This window comes from Lepidochelys kempii, chromosome 16 (assembly GCF_965140265.1).
Source record: "Lepidochelys kempii isolate rLepKem1 chromosome 16, rLepKem1.hap2, whole genome shotgun sequence".
Taxonomy (NCBI): domain Eukaryota; kingdom Metazoa; phylum Chordata; order Testudines; family Cheloniidae; genus Lepidochelys; species Lepidochelys kempii.
Window position 1 is genome coordinate 19,893,510 of NC_133271.1, and position 23,674 is coordinate 19,917,183.

Consider the following 23,674-nt stretch of genomic DNA (forward strand, 5'->3'; position numbering starts at 1 on the left):
TATACCTTTAATAAACACAAGATTTTTGTATTTAAACATTCCCCTAGAGAATCATGAACCAGAGAAGAAGCAGAGAAGAGGACTTTAGACAGAAGTGAAGAGGACCATTTCATTTTGCTGTCCAAATTGAGCAAGATACAAAACTAAAATTAAAACTGTAGAAAATAAAAGATTAAAATTCAGTTTTGTCTACAGTGTTAGTAACAGAATCAAGGACTTTAAATAAACATGTTTTATGTTGACAGGATTGCTTCAAAAAAAAAAAAAAAAGGAAGCTGTACTTTTTTTATATACATACATATATATAAAAATAAACACACTTGCGCATCTCAAGATGATTCATTACAGAAAATAATTCCATTCACACACCTAAACTTTTGGGCCATTTCTATTACTTGGACACACTGCTATGAGTTAGCTGGGGGTTGTAGGGCAGTCTCTGACATTTATAAGATCATATAATTATTAAGCCTGACACTTCAATGATTCTCATGCTCAGTACCTTTACTGATAAGTTGTGTTTTAAAACGTGAGCTGGGTTTATCCAGTTCACGGGTGAAGCCATGGACACACCAGATACCCTACTGAGGGACTGTCACAATACAGCTGCCTGGCCTTGCATAGAATCGCAAAAGTTAGAAAAGGAGAAAGATTTAGACCACTGAGTCAATCCCTATACAAGCAATAAGCACAGGCCCCTCAAAGGGGAGCGATATCACTTGATCCTCTGAAGAAAAAGGTTTTTGGTGTAACTGGGTAGAGTGGCAGCCAAGAAGTTATATTTATACACCTTCAAAAGAGGTGCTTTTGAAAAGTTATTATGCACGTGGGCTTGATTTTGTATGGGGAGGTGAGAGGGGTTATTTCTTAGCACATATAGAGCAATTTATACAGTAGAAATGATGTAGGTTAACTTATGATGTATTTCAGTTTTCCAATTAACTGACTTAGAAATACCATTTCTTCTTCCAGTGAATCTCATTACTCGTTTAGTTTACTTAAGTTTTTGCCTGTCATTCTCAGGATGGACAGTGAGGAAAAATACACATTCATGTGTAGGAACAAAGACAAGATTAACAAAGTGATAACCACTGACCATTCCCAACAGAAGAAAGACAGAAGTGTGAAGAGTAAGAGGAAAATGGTTGCAAGTTCAAAGTTGGCAACTTAGTTGTTTTTGCAAGAGCTATATCTTTCGCAACAAACTATCCAATAATGTTCCAATAATCTATGTTACTAGCATGGCTAGAGCATACACACTTTGCTCTTCCCTTTAGCAATAAAACTTTAATTCAGTCTTCAGCAGTCATGGCTGGACAGTCAAAGTGAAATGTCACAGTCCATTTATAAACAAGCAGTGTTATGTTCAGAGTCCTTCAATAGTCAAATGTTTCAAATGTAAAAGCTATCCCCTCACACAGTCTGACTGTTAGGCTCTGACTGACGATTCCAACTGGGATCAATAGCAAGACTTCCAATGGAAGATACTTAACAGGAGACTATTAACACCTGTTTCAAATTCTCATCAGCAGCTTGTTTTCAAGTGTTTTCCAAAGCAGATGGGTGGTTCTTTATTTTTACAGGGATTGGACCACACGAGCATCCAGAGTGTGCCAAAGTTAAAATGTGAGCCTTTGGGAAAGGGACTGCATTTTATTAAGGCAACTGAGATATGAAGGAGAGAGAGGAATAAAACACACAATCCTTTATTAAAAAAAGGAAACAAAAAACAAAACACAAAAAAACAGCTAGCCCGCTCTCTAGCCTACGTTCAAGAGACTTAATGCACTGGCCTTTCACTTCAGCAACTGCATTCAACCTGAATAGACCACAAGTGGGTTAGTCTCAAACTCCCCTCTGAGTAGGTCTACACCTCTAAGTTTGACAGTTAAAACCTTCACCTGAGACATCCACATTTTTAATAGGCATACTACACATCAGGATTGAGGTACATTGGCATAACTGTATGGGAGAAAACTGCTTGCCTGCAAGCAGCATGGTCTACAACCAAGCAGCCCGTTCCTTGATTTCCGTGGCCACTATCTGCAAGATTATATAATGGAGTTAGAGAGCTTGATGCCTCAATTGTTTTTTGGGATATGGAATCTGCCAAACATAGGATGCTGGTGAATCCATTCCAGAACAATAGTGAAGTAAAGTTATTATTTCACAACTATTTGGTTGCCTAAATTAACAGAATTGGTGATCTAAGTCATTACTAGTGCACATATCCACATCAAAACAGTGACAAGCGACACCTATTTTGAGACCAAGAGGCCAAAAACAGAAGGGGCGTAAGTTCTAGCCTACTCTTTTACTCTATATGGACTTGTCTACATTGTCCTTTTTCTTCTGATCTCCCTCTGTCATACCACCAAGGCAGGTACACCTACAGTAGGGTTTCCACTACTGTAGACAGAGTGTAGACTTTCATTTAAAAAAAAAAAGCATCCTCTATAAATGCTCAGAATAGGTCTAGATGAAAGTGGTAATAACACCAACAGCAGCTCCTCACTAGTGTGCTTGCTATCATTAGAGCATGTGAAGCTATATTGGTGTTAGTATACCAGTGGGAAATTAAGAAAAATGCCCATGTAGGAAAAGCAGATACGTCTCTCAAGCACAAGGTTCCACAACACAATGAGAGGAGTGTGGGGAAGCATTGTTGGTGATGTACCTGTTCTGCAGATAAATGAATGTCAAACTTTTAGGGTGTCAATCTGTTTAAATTTAGTCTTCACAAAACCTGACAAAGATGAGGAGGATAGTAAAGAACATGGCTGTTCTATCAGAGATGTAGTTATCTAAAAGAATTACTCGGTTCCCTAACTAATTAAACCCTGGAGTGACCTTGTGCCAGTAAATGCAGAATATTCCTACAAGACATGTCAGTCAGTGGATTGTACATTATTACTGCTCTATTTTTATAGAAGTACTAACAATCTTCACTCCAATAAGCTGATTTTTTTAAACACGTGTAAAAACATTCTAAATAAAAGTTTCAAATTTATACTGTACAGCATCTTGCAACCCGATCTGATATATTGCTGAAGTTAAATGAAAACAGCAAGTAACACAATGCCATGAACTAAAAACGTTTAAGGCAAATTAAATACTTTGCCGACACAGGGTTTCAAATGAATTATTTGTTGATATAGTCTTAAGCTGTCAATTGTGGCTTTCTGATCAACCTGGTCTATGATGCTCACTGTAAGACAAAGGAACTCATATTTCCACATCACTCTTGAAGACTAAGCTACAAGTTGTCCTCTAATAATTAAATCAATTTTAAAGTCAATTTTGGGAAAGTATTTAACATCTATAAGGAGGCAATGTGTTCCAATGAAAAACACAGGTTTGGAAGATGTATACCCATTCCTGTCCAAAGACCTGTTGTATAATCTTCTGCAAAAAACACAGACATCACTTGAGTTTCTCTTCTGTAAGGTGGGGAATACAGATACTTAACCCTACTATGTAAAACACAGAAATCTTCAGATGAAGACTATCATAGCTGTTTGGTATTATTATATCCAACTAGGATTTGGAATATTGTCAGTAGTAAACCAGCTCTCCATCTGACCCTTGTACTTATGTGAAGAAAAGTCACTTCCTTCATCGCCGTTTACACTGTGCACAAGACAGACTGAAAACAAAATTCCTTATTTCCCAGTTTGCATGTTCTCAGTCCCCTATTAGAGACAGTAAATTCAGCAAGATACTGTCAGTGCTTGGAGTTGGCAGGATGACAATGGTGAATCAATAACTTTTCTTCCAGTTTATCACTAGGTATTTTAGCCCCTAGTATTTATACCTTTTTTGTGGCTAATTTTAATATCTTCTACAAGGAAAGTCAAGATCCCTTGGTTGGGTATTAAAAAAAAGAAAAGAAGAAATGAACTTGTTTAAGTGTTTACACACACACACAAGTTCATCCCCTCCCATTGAAAAATTAGAAATAGCTATAGCAAATTATCCTAATCTTACATTCAGGAGCTTTCACAAAAGAGAATCTTATTAAATGAGTCAAAGCAGTAGGACTAAAGAATTGGCCTACAGAGAAAGAGGGAGAAGCCAGGAAACCTCAATTATGGGACCTATAAACGATGTGTTCTTTTCAAGGTGCAGTTTGCCCACAAGTCATTGTAACCAGTCAAGGAACAATAGACTGAGGCCAGAAGGGAAAGGGTAAACAAAGCATCTGTACAGTGAAAGAGATAATGGGATCTCTCTGTAGGGTACAGGACTTCCACACACATTTTTGTCAAGAGAAAATTTTCTTCTGTTGTGAGCTTTTATCCCAAGCAGAAGAAAGGAACACACATTTCCTCCATAAAGGTAATACCACTTCCTATAGTAATACAGATTCAGACAAGTGAGGCACTTTTTCTATTGCTGACATCAGTATTTCACCCCACTTGCCATGACTTTACGTTTGGTGGGGGGGAGGGAGAAGAGGCCAACAAATTGTTTCAAGATGCACCCCATAAGGGGGACTAAATGTTACCAAACACAGAAACGCTTCAACAGCACATGACATCCACTAACACCCTGGACTCTTCACAATCAGGAATTAGACTTGGCTATGGTACGACAAACCTTCAGGCTCATACTACTCCACCTAATTAGTATTTTAGGCAGACACCACAAAGTGCTGCTTAACCAGCATTAGCGGACAATGGGAGTGAGTGGTGGTGTAATCACTCGTTTCAATGAGAACTCAGAAATTGATAAGCAATTGCTCCTCATCCTCAGCAGCACTTACATACAGTCCCAAAAGGATCAATCCTGTCTCCTCTCGCTTGAGATACAAGACTTCCGAGAGCCTATGTGTCACCATGGGTTCTACTGCCATCAATATCCTAACAGTGCCCATTTGTACACTTCCTTTTCAGGTAAGACTATCATCATTGCCACAAAGATAATGGATGAAATAAGTGACAATGAAAAACAGTAACTCAACTCAGAAGAGAGTAATGCTTGTATGGAGAGAGAAGCACTGAACAGCTAACCAAAGCACTGACCACACACTCTACAACTACACGGGCTCTCCAACTGTCAAAACAGTAATTACCCTAAGGCCATGCAAAGTTCATCTTTTCCCTCTGGCTGCAGAAAGTAGCAAAAGATATCCTTCCACTCCCAGACTTACAAAGCTTCACTGTTTCCTCTCAGACCTAGCAACTATGATGCACACATTTGTCTAGTCTTAACCAACACCACTATGTAGCTGGGATTACAACAGTCCAAACAATAACTCCAGCATGTTATAATATGTGGCAGCCTGCATTTCAATAGAATTAGCCACTAGTAACACATCACACATCTCCTCTGCCCTGTTCACTTTCAAGTCCAATGTAAGCTGCCAATTCTAGTTACTTACCAACTACTGAGTTAAAATCATAGTTACCTAGCCTGTCCATTTTCATCTACCTTTTTGCAAAAGGTTACCCTCAACAGGAAGGAAGAAAAAAGAAAAAAAATCAAGGTTAAACAGACAAATCCTAGGACTGTAAGAGCAGAGTCCAATTCAGTGTTTTTTATGCTTCTCTTGAAATTGTGTTTTGTGCCAAGATACTATGCTAATTGCTTCCCTACAAATACCTGACAGAGGAAAAAAAGAAGAAAATTAAAAAAGCACGTCAGGAAAGGGGGTGGGGGGTGGGAATGAAGCTTGGTAGGGCTGATACTCTTTGGCTCTTTGATAGAAGCCATGGACTTACTGCTAATAAGCCATTACTAACCTGAAAGAGAATTTTTTATTTTAGCTCTGCTTACAAGACTCAAAATAGATTACTTAAAAAAAGGAACAGAGTGATCCATTTTACTATACTACTTTTATTAAATAGTAAATACCTTGTCAGATCCCTTAGGTAAACTAACAGGCAAGGGAAGGGCTCTACACTCCACAGAGATATATAAGCATCAGGCCTCTCCTAAATCTTGAGAACAAATTTTTGTCAACAACAGTACTCTTGGCACATGTTCACTGAACTGGGCTGCAACTACCCTGCTCTTGAATATAGTGCAAGACAGATAAGGTAACTAGTCTGGTTAGACTAAGCATTTTAACTCCCATAGAAATTAAGGAAAATACTTGATACTCTCTGGGTTGCATGTAAGGTAAGAAAGAAAACAGTGCAGATACACAAGGCATACCAAAGGCAAACATTTGCCTTTCTAAATACAGCTGTTCTGGTTCCGGTAATCCCACTGACTATATTAAACTAAATGACCTAGTTTGTGGCCACTACATTGTGAATTCTATCCTAAGCCATTATAATACCCCTTTAAAAAGCCATACACCTGGCTGCTACATATCATACAAATCCCACAGTCCCCCAAGGACACCATTAGAGGCTGTTGTGTTTACTCATTTGACTTGCTGACTTGTCATTGTTGAAGGCATATTTTCTGATTGTTTTCTATGGTAGAACATTCAGTTCCTGTAAAGACCAGCGTCAGTGATCAGATACTCCATTTGCAACATGAGGTGAACAAGATCTTTGATAGTGCAAGACTGCTAGGGTTAGATAAAAAAAAAATCAGCATCCTACTAATCAGCATCAGTTCTAGATCACATATGTATGTTTTAATCCAGAAGTCACTACAGAAACCAAAAGATTGTTTATTAAAATATCTGTAGTTGGACTATACACCACAGATTAAAGCCCTTTAACAAAGAGCAAAGTAGTTTTAGTCAATATAACCCTTAGTTTTTATACTCAAGTGTTAGACACCTTGTCAAAAAAAAGAGAGAATTGAGATTTGCTTTAATTTAAGTGATTTTACCTTATCTACATCAGCTGCTGTAACCATCATATTTTAGTTTAAACAAAACCTGCTTTCTCAATGAAGTCATGTGGGTCTCCTTCGTTGCTCAAAAAAAGTTACAAAACTAACTCTCTCTCTTTTATAAAGCTCTTTTTAATTAATGATTTTAGTGTGCATTTAAACATTACCCAGCAGTGTTTATAATGCAACACCAAAGCCTTGTACTAGTGCACAACAGGAAATGAAATCAACTAAGAACCACAACAAAAAAAAGTGTGTATTCTTACTTATCACAAAAAAGTAAAACAAACTGCATACATTGTGGAAGATCTAATTTTTAGTTCTTTGTTTTCAAATGTCTAAAATATTGTTAGTAACAAACGAATTGAAAAGAGTTATTTGATCTAACAGTATCATTATAATACCACTTCCATTCTGACAAGCTTACAGTGACTTGTACAGAAAATAACTTATAATAATTGTCAGTCTGATCCTATGGCATCCTGAAAACCTTCAATTCTAGCATCTCCTAGGAGGTGCTCAGCATCCAGTTTCAAGAGTTTCAAGTGGTTTTGTACACTCCAGCTGCTTCCAAATCTCCCTGCCAATTTGTGTGGTTTCAGACCCACATGCTCCTTACAGGCCTGTGTTTCTCTCCCTTGTTGACTTGTATGAGACTCTCACAAACAATAAGAGAAAGAGACTGACTGTATTATTCTGCTTCCCCCATACAAATTACATACAAAGTAAACAAAGACAGAAAGAAAAAAAATAATTTGTCTCTACCCTCTTAGATTTAGTCCTTTCAGGTGTTACTTGTAACACTAACAAAATATTTTCAAGCAAAAGTGTGATTTTTTTTAAAAAGTTAATAGTATCCAAACAATTTTTCCATTGACTTGACACATCAGCCATTCCACAAGAGAATGAGAAAATCCTTTATCACCAGAGAAAGAAACTTTTAAAAACTGCTTTAAAATTAATCTCAAAGGAATGAGTCCCCCTTGCAAATGTGTGAGAGTCCTTGGGGTCAGGTCTGGAAATTGCCACTCAGCATTTGAAAGGAAGGTGCAGAGTCTGCTTCCACAGTCAATGCACCAGATGAATAAAACAAAATAGAGAGAGAAACCATCTTAAAAGGAGATGCCCAGAGGAGCCGTGTCTGGGCAGAGTCACATGGGGGAGCTGATGACAAAGACCAGGTTTAACTGGGGGACACAAACAAGGGGGGAGGGGGAAATTACACGTTATTCATCCTCTCTCTTCCCCCCACAACTTCTTTCCTTCCTCTCCTCCTCCCCCATCTATCCCCTCTCCTCACTCCCCCTCCTCATTCCTAACATCTCCCATCCCCTTCTTCTCCCTCATCACCTCCTCTCTCCTATCCCCCATCTATTCCCTCCCTCCTCTCATCTCCCATCCCCTTCTTTCCCCTCCCCCATCTATCCCTCCTCTCCTTCCTCCCCCTCCTCACTCCGAGCATCTCCCATCCCCTTCCCCCATCCCTCCTCTCCTTCCTCCCCCTCCTCACATCTCCCATCCACTTCCCCCTCTATCCCTCCTCTTCTTACTCCCCCTCCTCACTCCCAGCTTCTCTAACGCCCTTTTCTTTCTATCCCTCTCCCTCCTTTCTCTCTCTCACTCTTCCCCAGCTCCCTCCTGGGTGCGGGTCCAGGATACTCACCCCTCCTTCTCTCCAACTCAGCTGTTTACCACTCGGGGCTCCTCTAGCCCACAGGGCGCCGCCATCTTGGCCCTGCCTCCCTCCCTCCTCCCCTCTCCACCCCCAGCCTAGCTAGTCACTCCTCGAATCCCTCCGCTGCAGAAAGTAGTGCGCGGGACCAGCCCCGTCTGCGCGATACGGCGCCGCCTGCCCGCGCCCCGCCCTCGCTGTTTCCTCTGAGCGGCCTCTGTCCCTCGGCGGTCCGCGTTCCAGGCTTGGGATGCCCCGCGCCGAAATGGCGCGGAGTTATCTCAAGAGGGAGCGAAGCGGCCCCAGAGCGGTCTCGTGATTCTGGAGAGGGCCGCAAGAAGCGCCGGCTGAGGATCACGTGATTCGGAGTCTTCGGGAGGGAGTGGGCGGGGCGAGTCAGGCTGGGAGGTAAACAAGGCCTGCTGCCTGTGGGGGCGAGGCAGGATGGCTCTGGTAGTGGGCCTGGACCTGCTGCAGCCTCAGCGCCTAGCACCCAAGGGTGTCTGAGTGCTGAGCTCAGGCAGCTTTCCAGGCAGGCTGTCTGTCATGTTACAGTGCCAAGGGCGCACGCAGCCGCACACAGGAGGTGCCACACAGAGTGGCTCTCGGCAGTTCATTGTGGCACCACCATGGTGACATGCCACGGTAGACACGCAGTCACAACACGCCATGGCCACGCTCAATGAGGCCACCGTTGCGTTGACATCTACAATGAGAAGCCCCAGCCGCACCACGGCAATATTACAGCAATACTCTGCAATACTCTGACACCATGCAATGCAATACTCTGACACCATGTTGCCAGGGTGACAGAAGATGGTGATGCCACTGAAATCCATGGAGTTACACTACATATAAATGTGACCTATGTAGACCTCCCCCTGACCTTCTCAACCAGAATGTGCTCCTATGCAGTGTTGCCAACTCTCAAGACTTTATCACAAGTCTCGCAATATATGTGCCCAGCTCCTGGCATCAATTGGCTCTCAGCTTTCATTGAAAAAAAAAGGATATGTCTAGTCCTCGCGGTTGCAGAGGAAAGCTGGAAAACATGAAGCAAGGCTCAGAAACGGAAAAGTAAATGAAAAGAACCTCAGCACTTACTTTTTTAAAAAGATCTCAAGATTTTTGCCACTTGTGGTTTTGGGGGGCCCTGACTCATGCTTTTTGAATGCTTGAAGTTGGAAGTACTGTTTTGGTGAAGTAATGATCAAACGAGCAGCACATCTCTCTGTTTTCTTGTGTAATGCACCTTTGCAATTTCCATTCATCCACAGATCGTACTGTTACCAGTTTAAAACAGGGATCTAACGAAGCCCCATTTTTATCCTCCTTTTGTCTTCTCTAAGCCATGGTAAATTTCATTTCTGGAAACTCCTGAAATTTTTTTTAGCCATGTAATTCCCATGGAGTGCTGTAATTTTTAACCTTACCATTGCAAATGTACAAAATGGGCTGTCCTAGAATCTATCAGCCAGAGTGCCATTTCAAATTTACATTGCAATGAACAAGCTCCTTCATAGCCCACAAAGAACAAAACTACCTTACTTGTAAAAGTACGTGGAAGGTATAAGAAAGCATATGGCTGTGTGTCAGGGGGCACTATTGAAAACTCACAGCTATCAAAATATTCCGTTCTTTTAGGCTGTCAGTTGCTGTGGTTGCCAGTGTACTTTTAACCTGGGACAAAGAATGCGTTGCAGCACCACCATGTGTAAAAATAATAGTACTGCATATCTGAAAAAGAAACATCCTTGCAACGCTGGCCCAGTTCCACCCCTGATGTAACTCCACGGCCTTCACCAGAGAACAGTGGTGGTCCCACTAAGTTCTGCCCACACCAAGCTCTGCCCACTCAAGATACCAGAATGAGATTAGACTCACAGCAGATTGTGCAGATGTTCAAAATGTGACCACCTGGGTTCAGCTGGACTCCTCAAACTCGGCTCCCCAGCAGTGATACATCCTTGCACAGGCCAGATTAAGGCAAAGACACGATAGACACATACTTAGTGCCACAGTAGCCAGACTCATGGGATACTATGAGAATCTAAGCTTTCATTTAAAAAAAGTTTCTAGGCTCAGGGTTGTGCAGAAAAGCATGAAAACATGATCCGAGGATAACTTTAGGTTTATGTGAAATAATATTTACAAGACAGTATGGAGGCATGCACCATTGTTGCAAAAAATTTACAGGAAAACTCTGAAGTCTGGTATGCTCAAAATGTGATCTACTTTTTACTTTGAGTTAGCAAAGTTCATGCCATTCTTTATATTTTTAATGATCTATACAGTGATGGATTGCAAAATGCTTTATGAGCTGATGTACAAACCTTGCACAGGGATCACTTCACCCCTTGCCAAAATGCAGCAACTGTGGGAAGATGCATAACATTTCACCCCTTCAGGTTTAGAGATTAAGTATATCTTATCCAGTTCAAAGTGCAAGAATTTAGGGCGGAAGAATGAAATTATGTAAAACAGGGGTTCTCCTGCCTTTTAATTTTGTAGACCATTCATGGACCTCTCACCAACCATCTCTTTACCCCGCACCCCAGTCTCCATATAGGTTGGTTCTCAAAAAAGTTTCATTCTGTGGGCTAGCAGGAAGAGTTCTGTGGCTCTCTGGTGATCCACAGGCTACAGATTGTGAACCTCTGGCCTGATTCTGCAACTCATACTAGTAGTCCCTTTGAAGCTAATGAGAATTCTCTCATAAGGGTGGCAAGATAGAGCCTAGGTTCAAGGAAAATAAAAGCAGGATTATAATGCTACTGGTGAGGTATCCGTTGCTCTTTAACTACTGCAGCACTAGATGGCATATGTTACAGCTCTGATTGCTCTCCCTGTGGAACTGAGATCCCTCTGAGCTTGTTTCCGTTGATGTTGCACCTGCAATAGGTCATCCTATTGTAGGGTGAGAAAGAGTTTCTAGATGTGAGCATGTCTCTAACCTAGTCCTGCTTTGTGCATTATAATTAATTTTTATTCCAGTCTGGGCTGAGTGGGCTTTTTTTTCTCTCCCTGCTGTGCTGGGGACATGTTTATTTAATCTTCCTGGAAAAAAGATCTCAAATTAGGCTGAGTTTCAGAAAAGAAATGGAAGCAATTAGTGGTGTTATTCCGCATTGACTTAATTACCATAGTACTACCAGCACAAAAGGAAACCCAGACAAGCTGGGAGGGGTTTGCACATGCTTCTTATTGCTGGACAGACACAAAAAGGAAAGAATAGTGCATAAAGAGTGGTTTTTGTGTGATATAATTAACCTTGCTTAGTCTTATTTACCTACATACTTCAATGATTTGTTTAATTTGCCCATCATGAGCCATCTGAGCATGTGATGTGTATTAAGAGCAGGTAGCAAAACTCAGAATTAAATTGTCCTCAGTGGACAGCACAAATAGTCCTGCCTCCAGTATGCCCCCAGTGTACCATGGGTGAAATTCATCCTTGTGTAAGGAGCCAGCACAAACCTAAGCAGTCTCACTTGAGCCCTCCATGGCAGGCAGCCTGCCTTCCTTCCTCCTAGGTTCTGCAGAGGGTGCTCTACTGGTCCTGGAAATTTCAAGGGGGAACAGATGAGATGGGGAATGAATCAGCTGAAGCAGGGCCAGACAGATATGTATTGTGCCCACATCAGCCCAGTGGAGATCAGAGCAGAAAGAAAATACAGCCCCAAGTGTATCCATAGTGGGAATCCCCCTCAAAGGGTGTGCCTCTGGGGTAGCTGCTGCTGTGGGAGCTCTCTCAATGGGCTTCTCTGCACTGCAAAGTTAACTGGAGTTATGACATGAGAGTTGCCCTGTCCACACACAAAATCCTTCAACTCAAGTTGTGCAGCCCATCAGGGCGTTTCGGGTAAAACCCAAGTGATCACAACTCATCAGCTACTGACATGACCACTCTGTAGGATGGACATAGGCTAGTGTCCTCCAATGTCTTGCCACAATTCCTTGTGTGCCCAGAAAGGACAGACAACTCTCATACGTCACTGGGAAAGAATTCATAGTGTGGCTCAGCTTAATGTGGCACTAAAAACCAAGGGATGTGCCCCCAGAACTCTTAGTACCACACACAAGTGAGTGCAGTTCCAGTGTGGACACAGCAGCTCCAGTGTTATTTCAGCATGGCCACTCTCATTCAAGGTAGGCTAACTTAGGGGGACTAACTCAAGTGTACATACAATTGAGTTAATATGCAGTAAAGACAGCTGCGGCTCTATTGAAGGAAGGGTGATAATAGTTACTCTTTGATCCTCAACTTTCCATGAGGTATAATAGGGATAATAATAATCCTTCCTTCCTCCTGCCCTTTGTCTGTGCTGTGTATTTAGATTGGGGGCAGGGACTGTCTCTTATGTACAGTGCCTAGCACAATGGGGCCCTGATCTTGGTTGGGCCTCTAGGCTGTGTTGGGCTACATATAATAATTAATAAAACAACTGTACCTATTATGTTAATGATCTGATTGTGTGCAATGACATCTCTGCTTTGGGAGATTATGGCAAACTGGGACAGTGGATTGGCTGGTATAAATGTCATAGTTCCAGCTGTACTCCTCCCCATTGGTCACTGAGGCCCAGGAATCTAGCTGTCATCCTTCTAGTGAGCGCTGGACGCTAAACGCTTTGAAGCCTTTGACACCTGATTCAACCAGCTGGGTTTGGTGAGAATTTATTGAGTACATTGCTGGGTTCCCTGCACAGATTGCCCAGCAAACAAAACCTAATAGAGTCATGCCCGATTGGGTGACTGTTTTCCCCAACTACAGTCCCAGAACCAGATTCTAGCCCTAAGTGTGTCATGAAATAACATCTCAACCCTTTCACCAGCCTGTCATCTTTCCCTTTTTTTAATTCCTGCAATTCTCTTCACATAAAATCCCCCTGAAATTCCAGTTCACTTATTGGTTTTCTTTCACAATGCATGTTTTTGTAGGGGAAAATGTAATCCCACAAATGTCTGTGTTTAAGAGGATGCAAATAAGTTTGCCAGCAGAATGCTTTGTGAACAGTTTCTTTCATGCAAAACTCTGCTAGATAAATAAAAATCAAAGGGGGGAATAGGAGGGAGGAGGTAGAGGAGATGCTGCTTCTATAAACAACAAGAATTAATTATCCTTCAACAAAATCACAGATGTGACAGAATCAAAAACCTTAAGATCTGAATCTTTCTGAACTTTGGAGAAGTCTAGATCTAGAGCTAAATGTTGCAACAAAACCTATAGCAACGGCCCTTGCCTTGTCTAGTGTCCTGGTGAAGTAAGGAGTCTGAAGGGCTGGGGGCTGGCTGTGCATTGTAATTTGAGATAGCACCAGCAGATGGCACCACAAATAGAAAACCTCACAAGAACTATCATTAGTAAAGAGACAAGGTAGATGAGGTAATGTCTTTCAGTGGACCAACTTCTGTTGGTGAGAGAGACAAGTTTTTGAGCTACACAGAGCTCTTCCTCTGTGTAGCTTGGAAGCTTGTCTCTCTCACCAACAAAGGTTGGCCCAATAAAAGATATTACTTCACCCACCTTCTCTCTCGATTATCCTGGGACCAATATGGCTATAACAACACTGCATATTATGAGTAGACTCTAAAATACCTGTCACTTATATGTAGTAGTTTTACTTCTTCAGGATGATTGTAACATTGCAACAGGATCTCTTTTAACTGTAAAAGAAATGGTATTGCTTCCTTATACTTGCACCACGTTGAACTGTATAGGACAAAAGGACACGCTGATTTCTGGTGGACTGGTTCTCCAAAAAATAAGGTGTATTTGAAAAGGTTCCTACTGAGCAGCAAAACTCCACTAAGTGAAAGCTTTTCTTTGATGGCATCCATGAGCGTGTTCTGTACTCCATGCATGGATATGCATCTAATCTTAGATTACACTTCTTAAATTGTAAACTCCTTGGGCAGACACCTTGTCTACTCCATGCTCTGTACATTGCTGAGCATGCTGATAGAGCACAACGCTTTGCACATGCTATAATACAAGTGTGTCTCTGATAGGGAAGATCAGAGAGAACAGGAGAAAGTGGAGGACAAGTTTTTATTGGCATGTCATTTGGGGAGATCACATAACTATCAGTGCAGCAAGTGAGGGCACTGTCTAATGATTATTGCAAGTTGCTGGTATTCAGAACTCACAGATTCTGTTCCCAGCTCTCTACAGACTCACTGTGTGATTTTGGGCAAGTCAGTTTACCTCTGTGTGACTAGATTTCCCCATTTGCAAAGTGCCTCACAAAGGTGTTGTGATGTTCAGTTGTTTCATATTGGTAAATTCCTTTGTGATTCTCGGGTGAAGGAAGCTACAGAAGTACAAATTCTTATCTTTACTCTTGAGTGGAAAAGCATATTGGAAAGAGGTCTATTAATTAACTTGCATTTTTCTAAATATATATTTATATAATACATATGTGAATGAAGTATGTGTAATTATTCATATAGATGCTTGTTAATGATCTTGTATTTTTGCTAAATGTATGCGTGTAATGTATATACATATTTATTTTTGTTGCATGTATATACATTACACGCATATAATGTACATTTTGTTGCATATACATATGCATGCAACAAAAATAAATATGTATATACATTACACGCATACATTTAGCAAAAATACAAGATCATTAACAAGCATCTTTTGCAGATATTAGATGGAGGTATCTAATCCTTTTTTCCATGTAGACTGCAGAGGTAAAGATACATTTTGAAATAAAAAAAATCTTGTGTATGTGCATTAAATGGTTTTGTGCATGAGTCTGAAGTGTGTGAGTGTGTGTATGAGAGAGAGTGGTGAGATGTCTGAGAGCTGTGATGTGTAAATGAATGTGTGTACAAATACAGCTTCCTTAACAGCCGTTTCTTTTTTTGTAAAGTCTGTTTGGTACATTATTTCCCTGTGTCATGCACTTTGTCAGTATCACAAAAGACTATTCCAGCAGAAAGCCCCACTGTGTTAAGGGCACTGCTTCTACGGAGCATAGTTGAGCAACATGAATTCTCTTCAAGTTTTCAAAGTCCTGGAAAGTTTTGATAAGCAAATACTATGCAGGCTCTGCTTCTCCATTGGTTGTTTCTTCACCGCCAGATTTTGACACAAATAATCTGATTGAAAAATCAGGGAGGGGAACAGGGGCAAAAAACAGAAAGAAAAAAGGAGAAGTATCTATTTCAGAAGACAGCTACCAAGTGAAAAAGTGGAAGAAAGAGCCACAAAAAGAGAAAGAGAAGACCTCTTGCTGGGGGTCTGTCTGGGGAGATTTCAAGGCTGAGCTTGATTCCTGCAAACCACAGCCCCCCAAACAGGTGATTTTTTTTTTTTACACGTTTACTGACTTTGTTGAATTCATTCCTATGATGTGTCTTCATAAGCTTTTCTTTTTTCTTTTCTTGTGTTTGCAGATATATCCCACCACATGAGTCAGTTACATGTGCTGGGGATTTTTTCAGGATAATAAGGTGCTTAGATAAAATGATCAAACCTTTTAAAAACTGTACATTTATTTAAGTTAAACACATGCACACGGGCATGTGCATGCACACACACTTAAGTAATTAGTAGCAGAGAATGATAACAGCAAAAAAGGTACAGATAAGATATTACTATGCCCTTAAACACCTAGGTCACAACAAGCACCTATAAGCAGAACTCATTTCCAGATGTGCCCCTTTGTATCTCAGCAATGAGAACATATTACATTTTTTCTTTTAATTGATATTTTCATGGGGCCAGATCTTCAGCTTAAGTAAATTCACAAAGCTCCATTCACTTCAATGAAGCTATGTCAGTTTACAACAGTTGAGGATTTGGCCCATATTATTTAGTATTGTTGGCTCCAGTTTACCAATTGATTTAACTTGTTTTTCCCCCTCTTAAATATGTTGATTAATGTGGCATAATTTTTAGCATATGGAATAAGTTTGAACTCCCACCTGACATACAGCCAGATCGGCTCAATGCACTGGTCAGGAGAGTGAACAAATGACAAGCCCACACGATGTGTGAGCCTGTAAATTAAAGGAATATAGGATTTGCTTTACAGTACCTTGTCAAAGCTATTTATCCTTTGACACCCGATCCAATGCCCATTGAAGTCAATGAATCCGCTCCTAATGAACAATCCTGGAATCACTTTTTAAATCCCTTTATTTTTAAAAAATGTATTTAATCCAGATGGGCGAGTATTTCCATCCACATTATGGGCAAAATTTTTATGAAAAATTGCCAGCCCTGGCACAACGTCCATTTGCCCAACCTTACCATGATAATGAAGAACTAATTATATGTTTACCTCTCCACTAAAAACAAGCACAAATTACTCATTCCTAATGAGTAGAATTTTATAAGGCTGGACTAGTGAGTTTAAGTTTTGGTTTAAAAAACTGAAAGTCTTTTTGAATGCTACTTAAGATCCAAAGCGTCAGGAGCCCGTAAAACCTCTTATTTTGTCAGTACTCAAAAAAATTAAAATACATGCGGATGATAGTGAGGTTTCTTCATAATGTAGAATCTTCTGTAAAACAGAGAGTTCTTTATTTTTATAAGGTTTGTGCTTTGGTTTGGTTTTGTTGTTTGTTTTGTTTTGTTTTGCACCAGAATACTGGGAAAAAAACTATAATATCAATTAAAGTTTGTAGGAAGAAGAAAATATTTTCCCCTGGGCTGAACACTTGTACAATGAGCAACCCATCTGAAAATGTATTTTATTTGTAACTCTAAAAGTCTGTTGTGGATTTCCTTCAAACATAGTGAAAAAAGCTTCCTTCATCTTGAGAGTTAACTTTCCAAATTCGGAGATAGAGAGATTTGAATTTCAGGAGTTACAAGGAGATGAAAGTCTGTCTTAGAATGGAACATATGTAACAAATTTAAGGCCTGATTCTGGATGGTGTTGAGTGCCTTCCAGGATTAGGTCCATAGGTTGCAATCCTGAAAACATCTGCTATCGAATGTTTGCTTATTGTTGTGAGTATTCCCCTTGAAGTCAATGGGACTACTCACAGCTGTAAGTGCTTCACTCGGGAGTAAGTGTTTGCAGGATCAGGGTCTAAGCTATGAAGACCATATTTGTCTCTCCATAACAGCAGTCTTCTGACAGGCACAAGAACCCTTTACAGCACTAACAAAGGGCCTGATCCTGCATTTTTTGTGCACTGCAAACTCCAATTCATTTCAGTGCGAGTCAGGGATGCACAAGGAATGTAGGCTCAGGCCCCATGTCTCAGCTCAAACAGAAGTCAGAAACCCCTGAAAATAAGACATTCTAATAGAAGTTCTTGTACATTGAGTGTAACAATGTGACTGCAGTACATCTTACACATTTTTGATTAGATGTCCCTATAAATTCTATTGTCCACCTATCAAAAGTGTCCTAAAGGCTCTAGGAACCTTTGGGATGGAAGGTGTGCTGCAAATATAAGATATTATTGTGAACATTGGCCTAGATTTTCAAAAGGGGCTAGTAACTTTGGGTGCCTCAGTTTTGGGGGTACCAAAGATGCATTAACGGGGCCTGATTTTCAGAAATTGCTGACCACCCACCCTTTGTAAATCAGGACCTTTAAAGGGTCTCAAGTTAGGCACCCAAAAATCAAAAAGTCCAAAATCACTAAATCACGAGCCACTTTTGATCTAAAAATCTAGGAATATTTTTTCCATGCTGCAAGCCAGAATTGTAACTTGGCTACTCTCCCTGGGGCTTCCTCTGGCTGCTTGGAAAATACAGTAGCCAGTTGTGCGTTCTGTAACTGAGCAGTAAACAAGTAACTCTGATAAGTCTGACATTGAATTTACATTCTCTTTTGAACCAAGAAGAAGCCAAAACAGTCACATTTTGAGCCACATCCTTGGCTAATCAGTGAAACCTTTCTTATATGACAGGTTTCAGAGTAACAGCCGTGTTAGTCTGTATTCGCAAAAAGAAAAGGAGTACTTGTGGCACCTTAGAGACTAACCAATTTATTTGAGCATGAGCTTTCGTGAGCTACAGCTCACTTCATCGGATGATCACCATCCAAGGAAGGGATTGTCACCAAAGAGACCAGCAAAAACCAGCTCCCTAAAAGATGGGTTTTAAACTAAAGGTTGAACAAAACTGTGCTGGAAGACTCAGTGGTTGCTTAAGACATAGGGCTGCCAATTTTGGTTGTATGTATTCCTGGAGGTTTCATCACATGACATAATCTTTAATTAAAAATTAATCTTTGATTCCTGGAGACTCCAGGACAATCCTGGAGGGCTGGCAAGCCTATAAAATAATACAAGTGTTGTCTGTTTAAGGTGGGGTCCATAGTGCTGGTTTCCCTTGATATCATGGTTAGATATTAGTAGCAGTTGACCACTTGCTACTGATAATCTGTGTTTCAGGGGGAGATAATATTTTTCTCTCACAATCTGTGCTTCCAGCTTTCCTCACATTTGGTCGTGTGAATCACAAATATAATCTGATGCAGTTAATTAACTACACTCTGGGTTCCCAGTTCCTGTTTTCTCTGTAATGTGGGGTGGGGGGAGGGGGACTTCCTTTTGCAACGTTCAGTAGTGCATAAAAGATTGTTAAACTAGGCACAGGCCATTATCTGCCATACAGACACTGAGCCAAATTTGGGTGTCATTTATACTGGTGTAAATCTGGAGTAATTCCATTGATTTCTGTGGAGCTATTCCAGATTTATTCTAGTGAACTGAGAGCAGAATTTGGCCCAGTGTATCTAAATGAAACACTGTGGGCCCAATCTGGCAAACACCCCACCTGGGAAACTCCTATTGACTTCAGTGGCAGTTCTACACACATTGACTTGCAGGACTGGGCCCTGTAACTTTGTGGTGCTTAAAAGAAGCCTCAGTAGGGAGTTATGGGAAAGTAAATAGAACTAGGTAATATGGAGTCATTGCCTGCTAATCAACACTGATGGTTAAAATACGCTGTCCATTTTCAGCTCTATATTGGTCCCCTTCTAACTTTCTAACATAAAAAAAAAATTCTCCTTGTGACCCAAACTTTCACATGTTAATCTCAAGTCACTTGAAATTTTCTTAGTAAAATTTGAAGAAAACCAGGTGAGCCTATTTCAGAGTAAAATCTGACTAGGGCGTTCAAGATTTGGCCTAATAGATGGGTTAAGTGATAGGAGCCCTGGGCCAGATTTACAAAGGTATTTAGGTGCCTAAAGATGAGGATGGGGTGACGTGTGATTTACAAAAGCACCTAAACTAGTTAGGTGCCTAACTCTTATTGACTTAAATGGGACATAGGCACCTAACCTACGTAGACACTTTTGTAAATCACACTAGTCACCCTATTTGCACCTTCCGGCACCTAAATGCTTTTGGAAATCTGTTCCCCTGTCCCTTGCACAAAGCACTAGCCTATACAATTATATTTCAAATACTCTAGGTCAGTTTCTGCACTGGGCCCTGAAGAATGGACTAGATGAACTCAGAGACCTTTCCCATCTCTAGTTGCTGTGTTTCCATGATCCATTCACAACTTTCCCTGGCTGCCCTATCCTGCCTCACTGAGACATTTCAGGTCATTCTTGCTCTACAGGTGCTAGGCTTTTTTCTTTTTTTAGTAAATATGTACATTATGCTTCAACTCCTCTCATGTGGGGGTGGGGTGAGAGGGAAAGGGGGAGAGGAACACTTCCCTGTCAACACAGAGCCAGGATTTACTACAAACTTTCCAGGGTAAAATATACCAGGCTTTGCTTTTACTGCCACTGTACTGAACAAAAAGAAAAGGAGTACTTGTGGCACCTTAGAGGCTAACCAATTTATTTGAGCATGAGCTTTCGTGAGCTACAGCTCACTTCATCGGATGCATACCGTGGAAACTGCAGTTACCTACTACAGGACAGACCTAACAAAGAAAATAACAGAACGCCACTAGCCGTCACCTTCAGCCCCCAACTAAAACCCCTCCAACACATTATTAAGGATCTACAACCTATCCTGAAGGATGACCCAACACTCTCACAAATCTTGGGAGACAGGCCAGTCCTTGCCTACAGACAGCCCCGCAACCTGAAGCAAATACTCACCAACAACCACATACCACACAACAGAACCACTAACCCAGGAACTTATCCTTGCAACAAAACCCGTTGCCAATTGTGCCCACATATCTATTCAGGGGACACCATCACAGGGCCTAATAACATCAGCCACACTATCAGAGGCTCGTTCACCTGCACATCCACCAATGTGATATATGCCATCATGTGCCAGCAATGCCCCTCTGCCATGTACATTGGTCAAACTGGACAGTCTCTACGTAAAAGAATAAATGGACACAAATCAGATGTCAAGAATTATAACATTCATAAACCAGTCGGAGAACACTTCAATCTCTCTGGTCACGCAATCACAGACATGAAGGTCGCTATCTTAAAACAAAAAAACTTCAAATCCAGACTCCAGCGAGAAACTGCTGAATTGGAATTCATTTGCAAATTGGATACTATTAATTTAGGCTTAAATAGAGACTGGGAGTGGCTAAGTCATTATGCAAGGTAGCCTATTTCCTCTTGTTTTTTCCTACCCCCCCCCCCAGATGTTCTGGTTTAACTTGGATTTAAACTTGGAGAGTGGTCAGTTTGGATGAGCTATTACCAGCAGGAGAGTGAGTTTGTGTGTGTATGGGGGTGGGGGGGATGTGAGAAAACCTGGATTTGTGCTGGAAATGGCCCACCTTAATTATCATGCACATTGTAGGGAGAATGGTCACTTTGGATGAGCTATTACCAGCAGGATAGTGAGTTTGTGTGTGTGGTTTTTTGGAGGGGGGTGAGGGGGTGAGAGAACCTGGATTTGTGCAGGAAATGGCCCAACTTTATTATCATGCACATTGTGTAAAGAGTTGTCACTTTGGATGGGCTATCACCAGCAGGAGAGTGAATTTGTGGGGGGGGGGGGTGGAGGGTGAGAAAACCTGGATTTGTGCTGGAAATGGCCCAGCACTTTAGATAAGCTATTACCAGCAGGACAGTGGGGTGGGAGGAGGTATTGTTTCATATTCTCTGTGTATATATAAAGTCTGCTGCAGTTTCCACGGTATGCATCCGATGAAGTGAGCTGTAGCTCACGAAAGCTCATGCTCAAATAAATTGGTTAGTCTCTAAGGTGCCACAAGTACTCCTTTTCTTTTTGCGAATACAGACTAACACGGCTGTTACTCTGAAACCTGTACTGAACAAGTATAGGGAAAAATGCAAATGTGTATGCAAATAAGAGATCACCTGATCTCCTTGTAGTGTCTAACGTTGAACATTTTCCCATGTTCTCTAGCACAAGACCAGTTATTAGCCCTTGGGAAGTGGGGAGGGAGTAGGCCTGGGTACTAAAGATAACAGATGCACTGCAAGTGAATTTCATATGATTAAATTCCAGCATTTGATGTTTGTTTCTAACTCGTGCATTTCAACAGCCTCATAGTGTTTGTTTCAGAGACAGCGTGTAACCCTTTCCCACTGAGCACTTCTGCTATGCCATTGCTTTGACTGTCATTTGTCAGATAAAAAGCCAAATCATCTCGCAGCGCTGGTAAAGAAATTTCATGTGCATTAAAGAGTTTAACCCCACATCAGATCAAGGCTCCCTCTCTATCGTTGTTCAGCATGTCTTTCACGTTGTTTTGTTGTTATCATCATTAGCATTTGTACAGTGGCAGCACCTAGGAGTCCCATCATGGAATAGGACCCCACTGTGCTAGGTACTGTAGAGATACAGAACAGAAAGACACCCTCTGGCCCAAAGAGATGTTTTCCAGCCAGCTCTCCCACTTTGTTGTCCATTCAAAAGACTAGAATCAGAGATGCAGCATTGTCTAGCGGCTAGAGCTGGGGAGTAGGAGTTCTGCATTCAGTTCCTGTCTTTGCCACTGACTCACTGTGTGGCCTTGGGCAAATCATTTAATCTCAACGTGCCTCATTTTCTCCCTCTGTAAAATAAAGATAACAATACTTCTTTGCCTCAAAGGGCAGGGGGCTTATATTAAAGCACTTTGAGATTTGCAGTCATCTCTGCAGCCACTGACAAACAGTGTTTGACAATGACATGGTGCTCCTCTTGCCCTGTCCATGGGTTTCAGTCTCCTGCCCTGGAGCTGAATCCATCCCAGCTCCTAATTCCCTGCAGCCATTCCTCTTTGACTGGCTAGGAGTAGGGGGGGCAGGATCTTTCAACTGAATGCTCTGTCTCAGTATAGGTTGTTCATCCATAAACATGACATAAGGGTTTTATTTCTGGTCATCAAAGCACCAGGAGCTGAGGGGTAGGAGAGTGGAGAGTGATAGAAAACATTTCTGTCCCTCACCATTATTTATCCCATCCTTCAATGTTTCTGCCCAGGAAGTGCCTGGAAAATGCCACGTTCTTTTTTGGTGAAGAGTAAGAAGGCCCATACCTACCACCAGCACCACTCTGTGGAAGAGGACCTGCCTGTATCCACATGGGATCCCATACCATCGCTCTGTCTTGGTGAGTCAGATGCATCCTCTGGGCTTGCTGAAGTACACCAAGGCAAACAGCAATTGGAAAGCCATGCTGGAACACAGAGCTGTGACACCAGCTGGGAACCTCTTTAAGAAACTTGCCTATTGAAGTCAATGGGCGTTTAGCTTGAGTAAAGCGTGAGTATGAACTGATTAAACAGTGAGTGAAGGGCCCCAATACACAGACAGTGGCTTCCCCTCTACGTGCTTTCTCCCTTGCCCTGCTTCTAGACCAAATCCACTGCTGGCATAAACAGGTGCAACCCTGTTGAAGTCAATGGAATTGCACCTTTTCTTCAGAAACTGCATTTGGCCTCTGTTTGTGTCTCCCCTTTGACTTGATGGTTTAGCGATTCCAGGGGCAGCACAGAGATACCATACTATACTGGAGGGCTTTGCTCGCACCTGTGAATTTAAAAGCTTGAATAAATGTGTTTCTATTGATTCCCAGATCCCTGCCTTGCTTGCATGGAAATCACTGCAAAAAACCCTCCCTTCTTCTGCTTTCTTTCATTTTAAATATAAATATTTATTCCCATGTTCCCCCCAGAGGGCAGGTTTAGGACATGCAGCGAAACCTGTGTGGATCTCGCTGCACTTATGTTCAGCCACGGCAGCTGACTCCAGCAAACATCCACGAGCGATCAGAAATGCTTGGAGTTGGTGGATGAATTTTCACGGGTGCCTAACTATGCTGCCTGT

At 41.4% G+C, this 23,674-nt stretch overlaps 2 protein-coding genes across 16 annotated transcripts in view; one reads left to right on the forward strand and one right to left on the reverse strand.

Moving 5' to 3' along the window:
• The window catches only part of TSC1 (TSC complex subunit 1), a 58,592-nt gene extending 49,843 nt beyond the window's left edge, over positions 1 to 8,749 (reverse strand). For 4 of the 9 annotated variants that reach the window (XM_073313823.1, XM_073313832.1, XM_073313821.1 and 1 more), the window contains exon 1: positions 8,459 to 8,749. The gene's annotated coding sequence lies outside the window, so the exon portion shown is untranslated. The other 5 variants (XM_073313830.1, XM_073313824.1, XM_073313825.1 and 2 more) reach the window with 4 other exon arrangements.
• Positions 1 to 23,674, forward strand: part of GFI1B (growth factor independent 1B transcriptional repressor) — a 528,565-nt gene that overhangs the window by 496,717 nt on the left and 8,174 nt on the right. For 2 of the 7 annotated variants that reach the window (XM_073313860.1, XM_073313866.1), the window contains exons 1-2: positions 15,405 to 15,784; positions 22,830 to 22,958. In XM_073313860.1, coding sequence (XP_073169961.1) covers positions 22,844 to 22,958 — 115 coding nt within the window. In that variant the 5' untranslated portion in view covers positions 15,405 to 15,784; positions 22,830 to 22,843. Of the gene's footprint in view, positions 1 to 15,404; positions 15,785 to 15,880; positions 15,938 to 19,875; positions 20,029 to 22,826; positions 22,959 to 23,674 lie in introns of those variants that run through there. The other 5 variants (XM_073313867.1, XM_073313864.1, XM_073313861.1 and 2 more) reach the window with 4 other exon arrangements.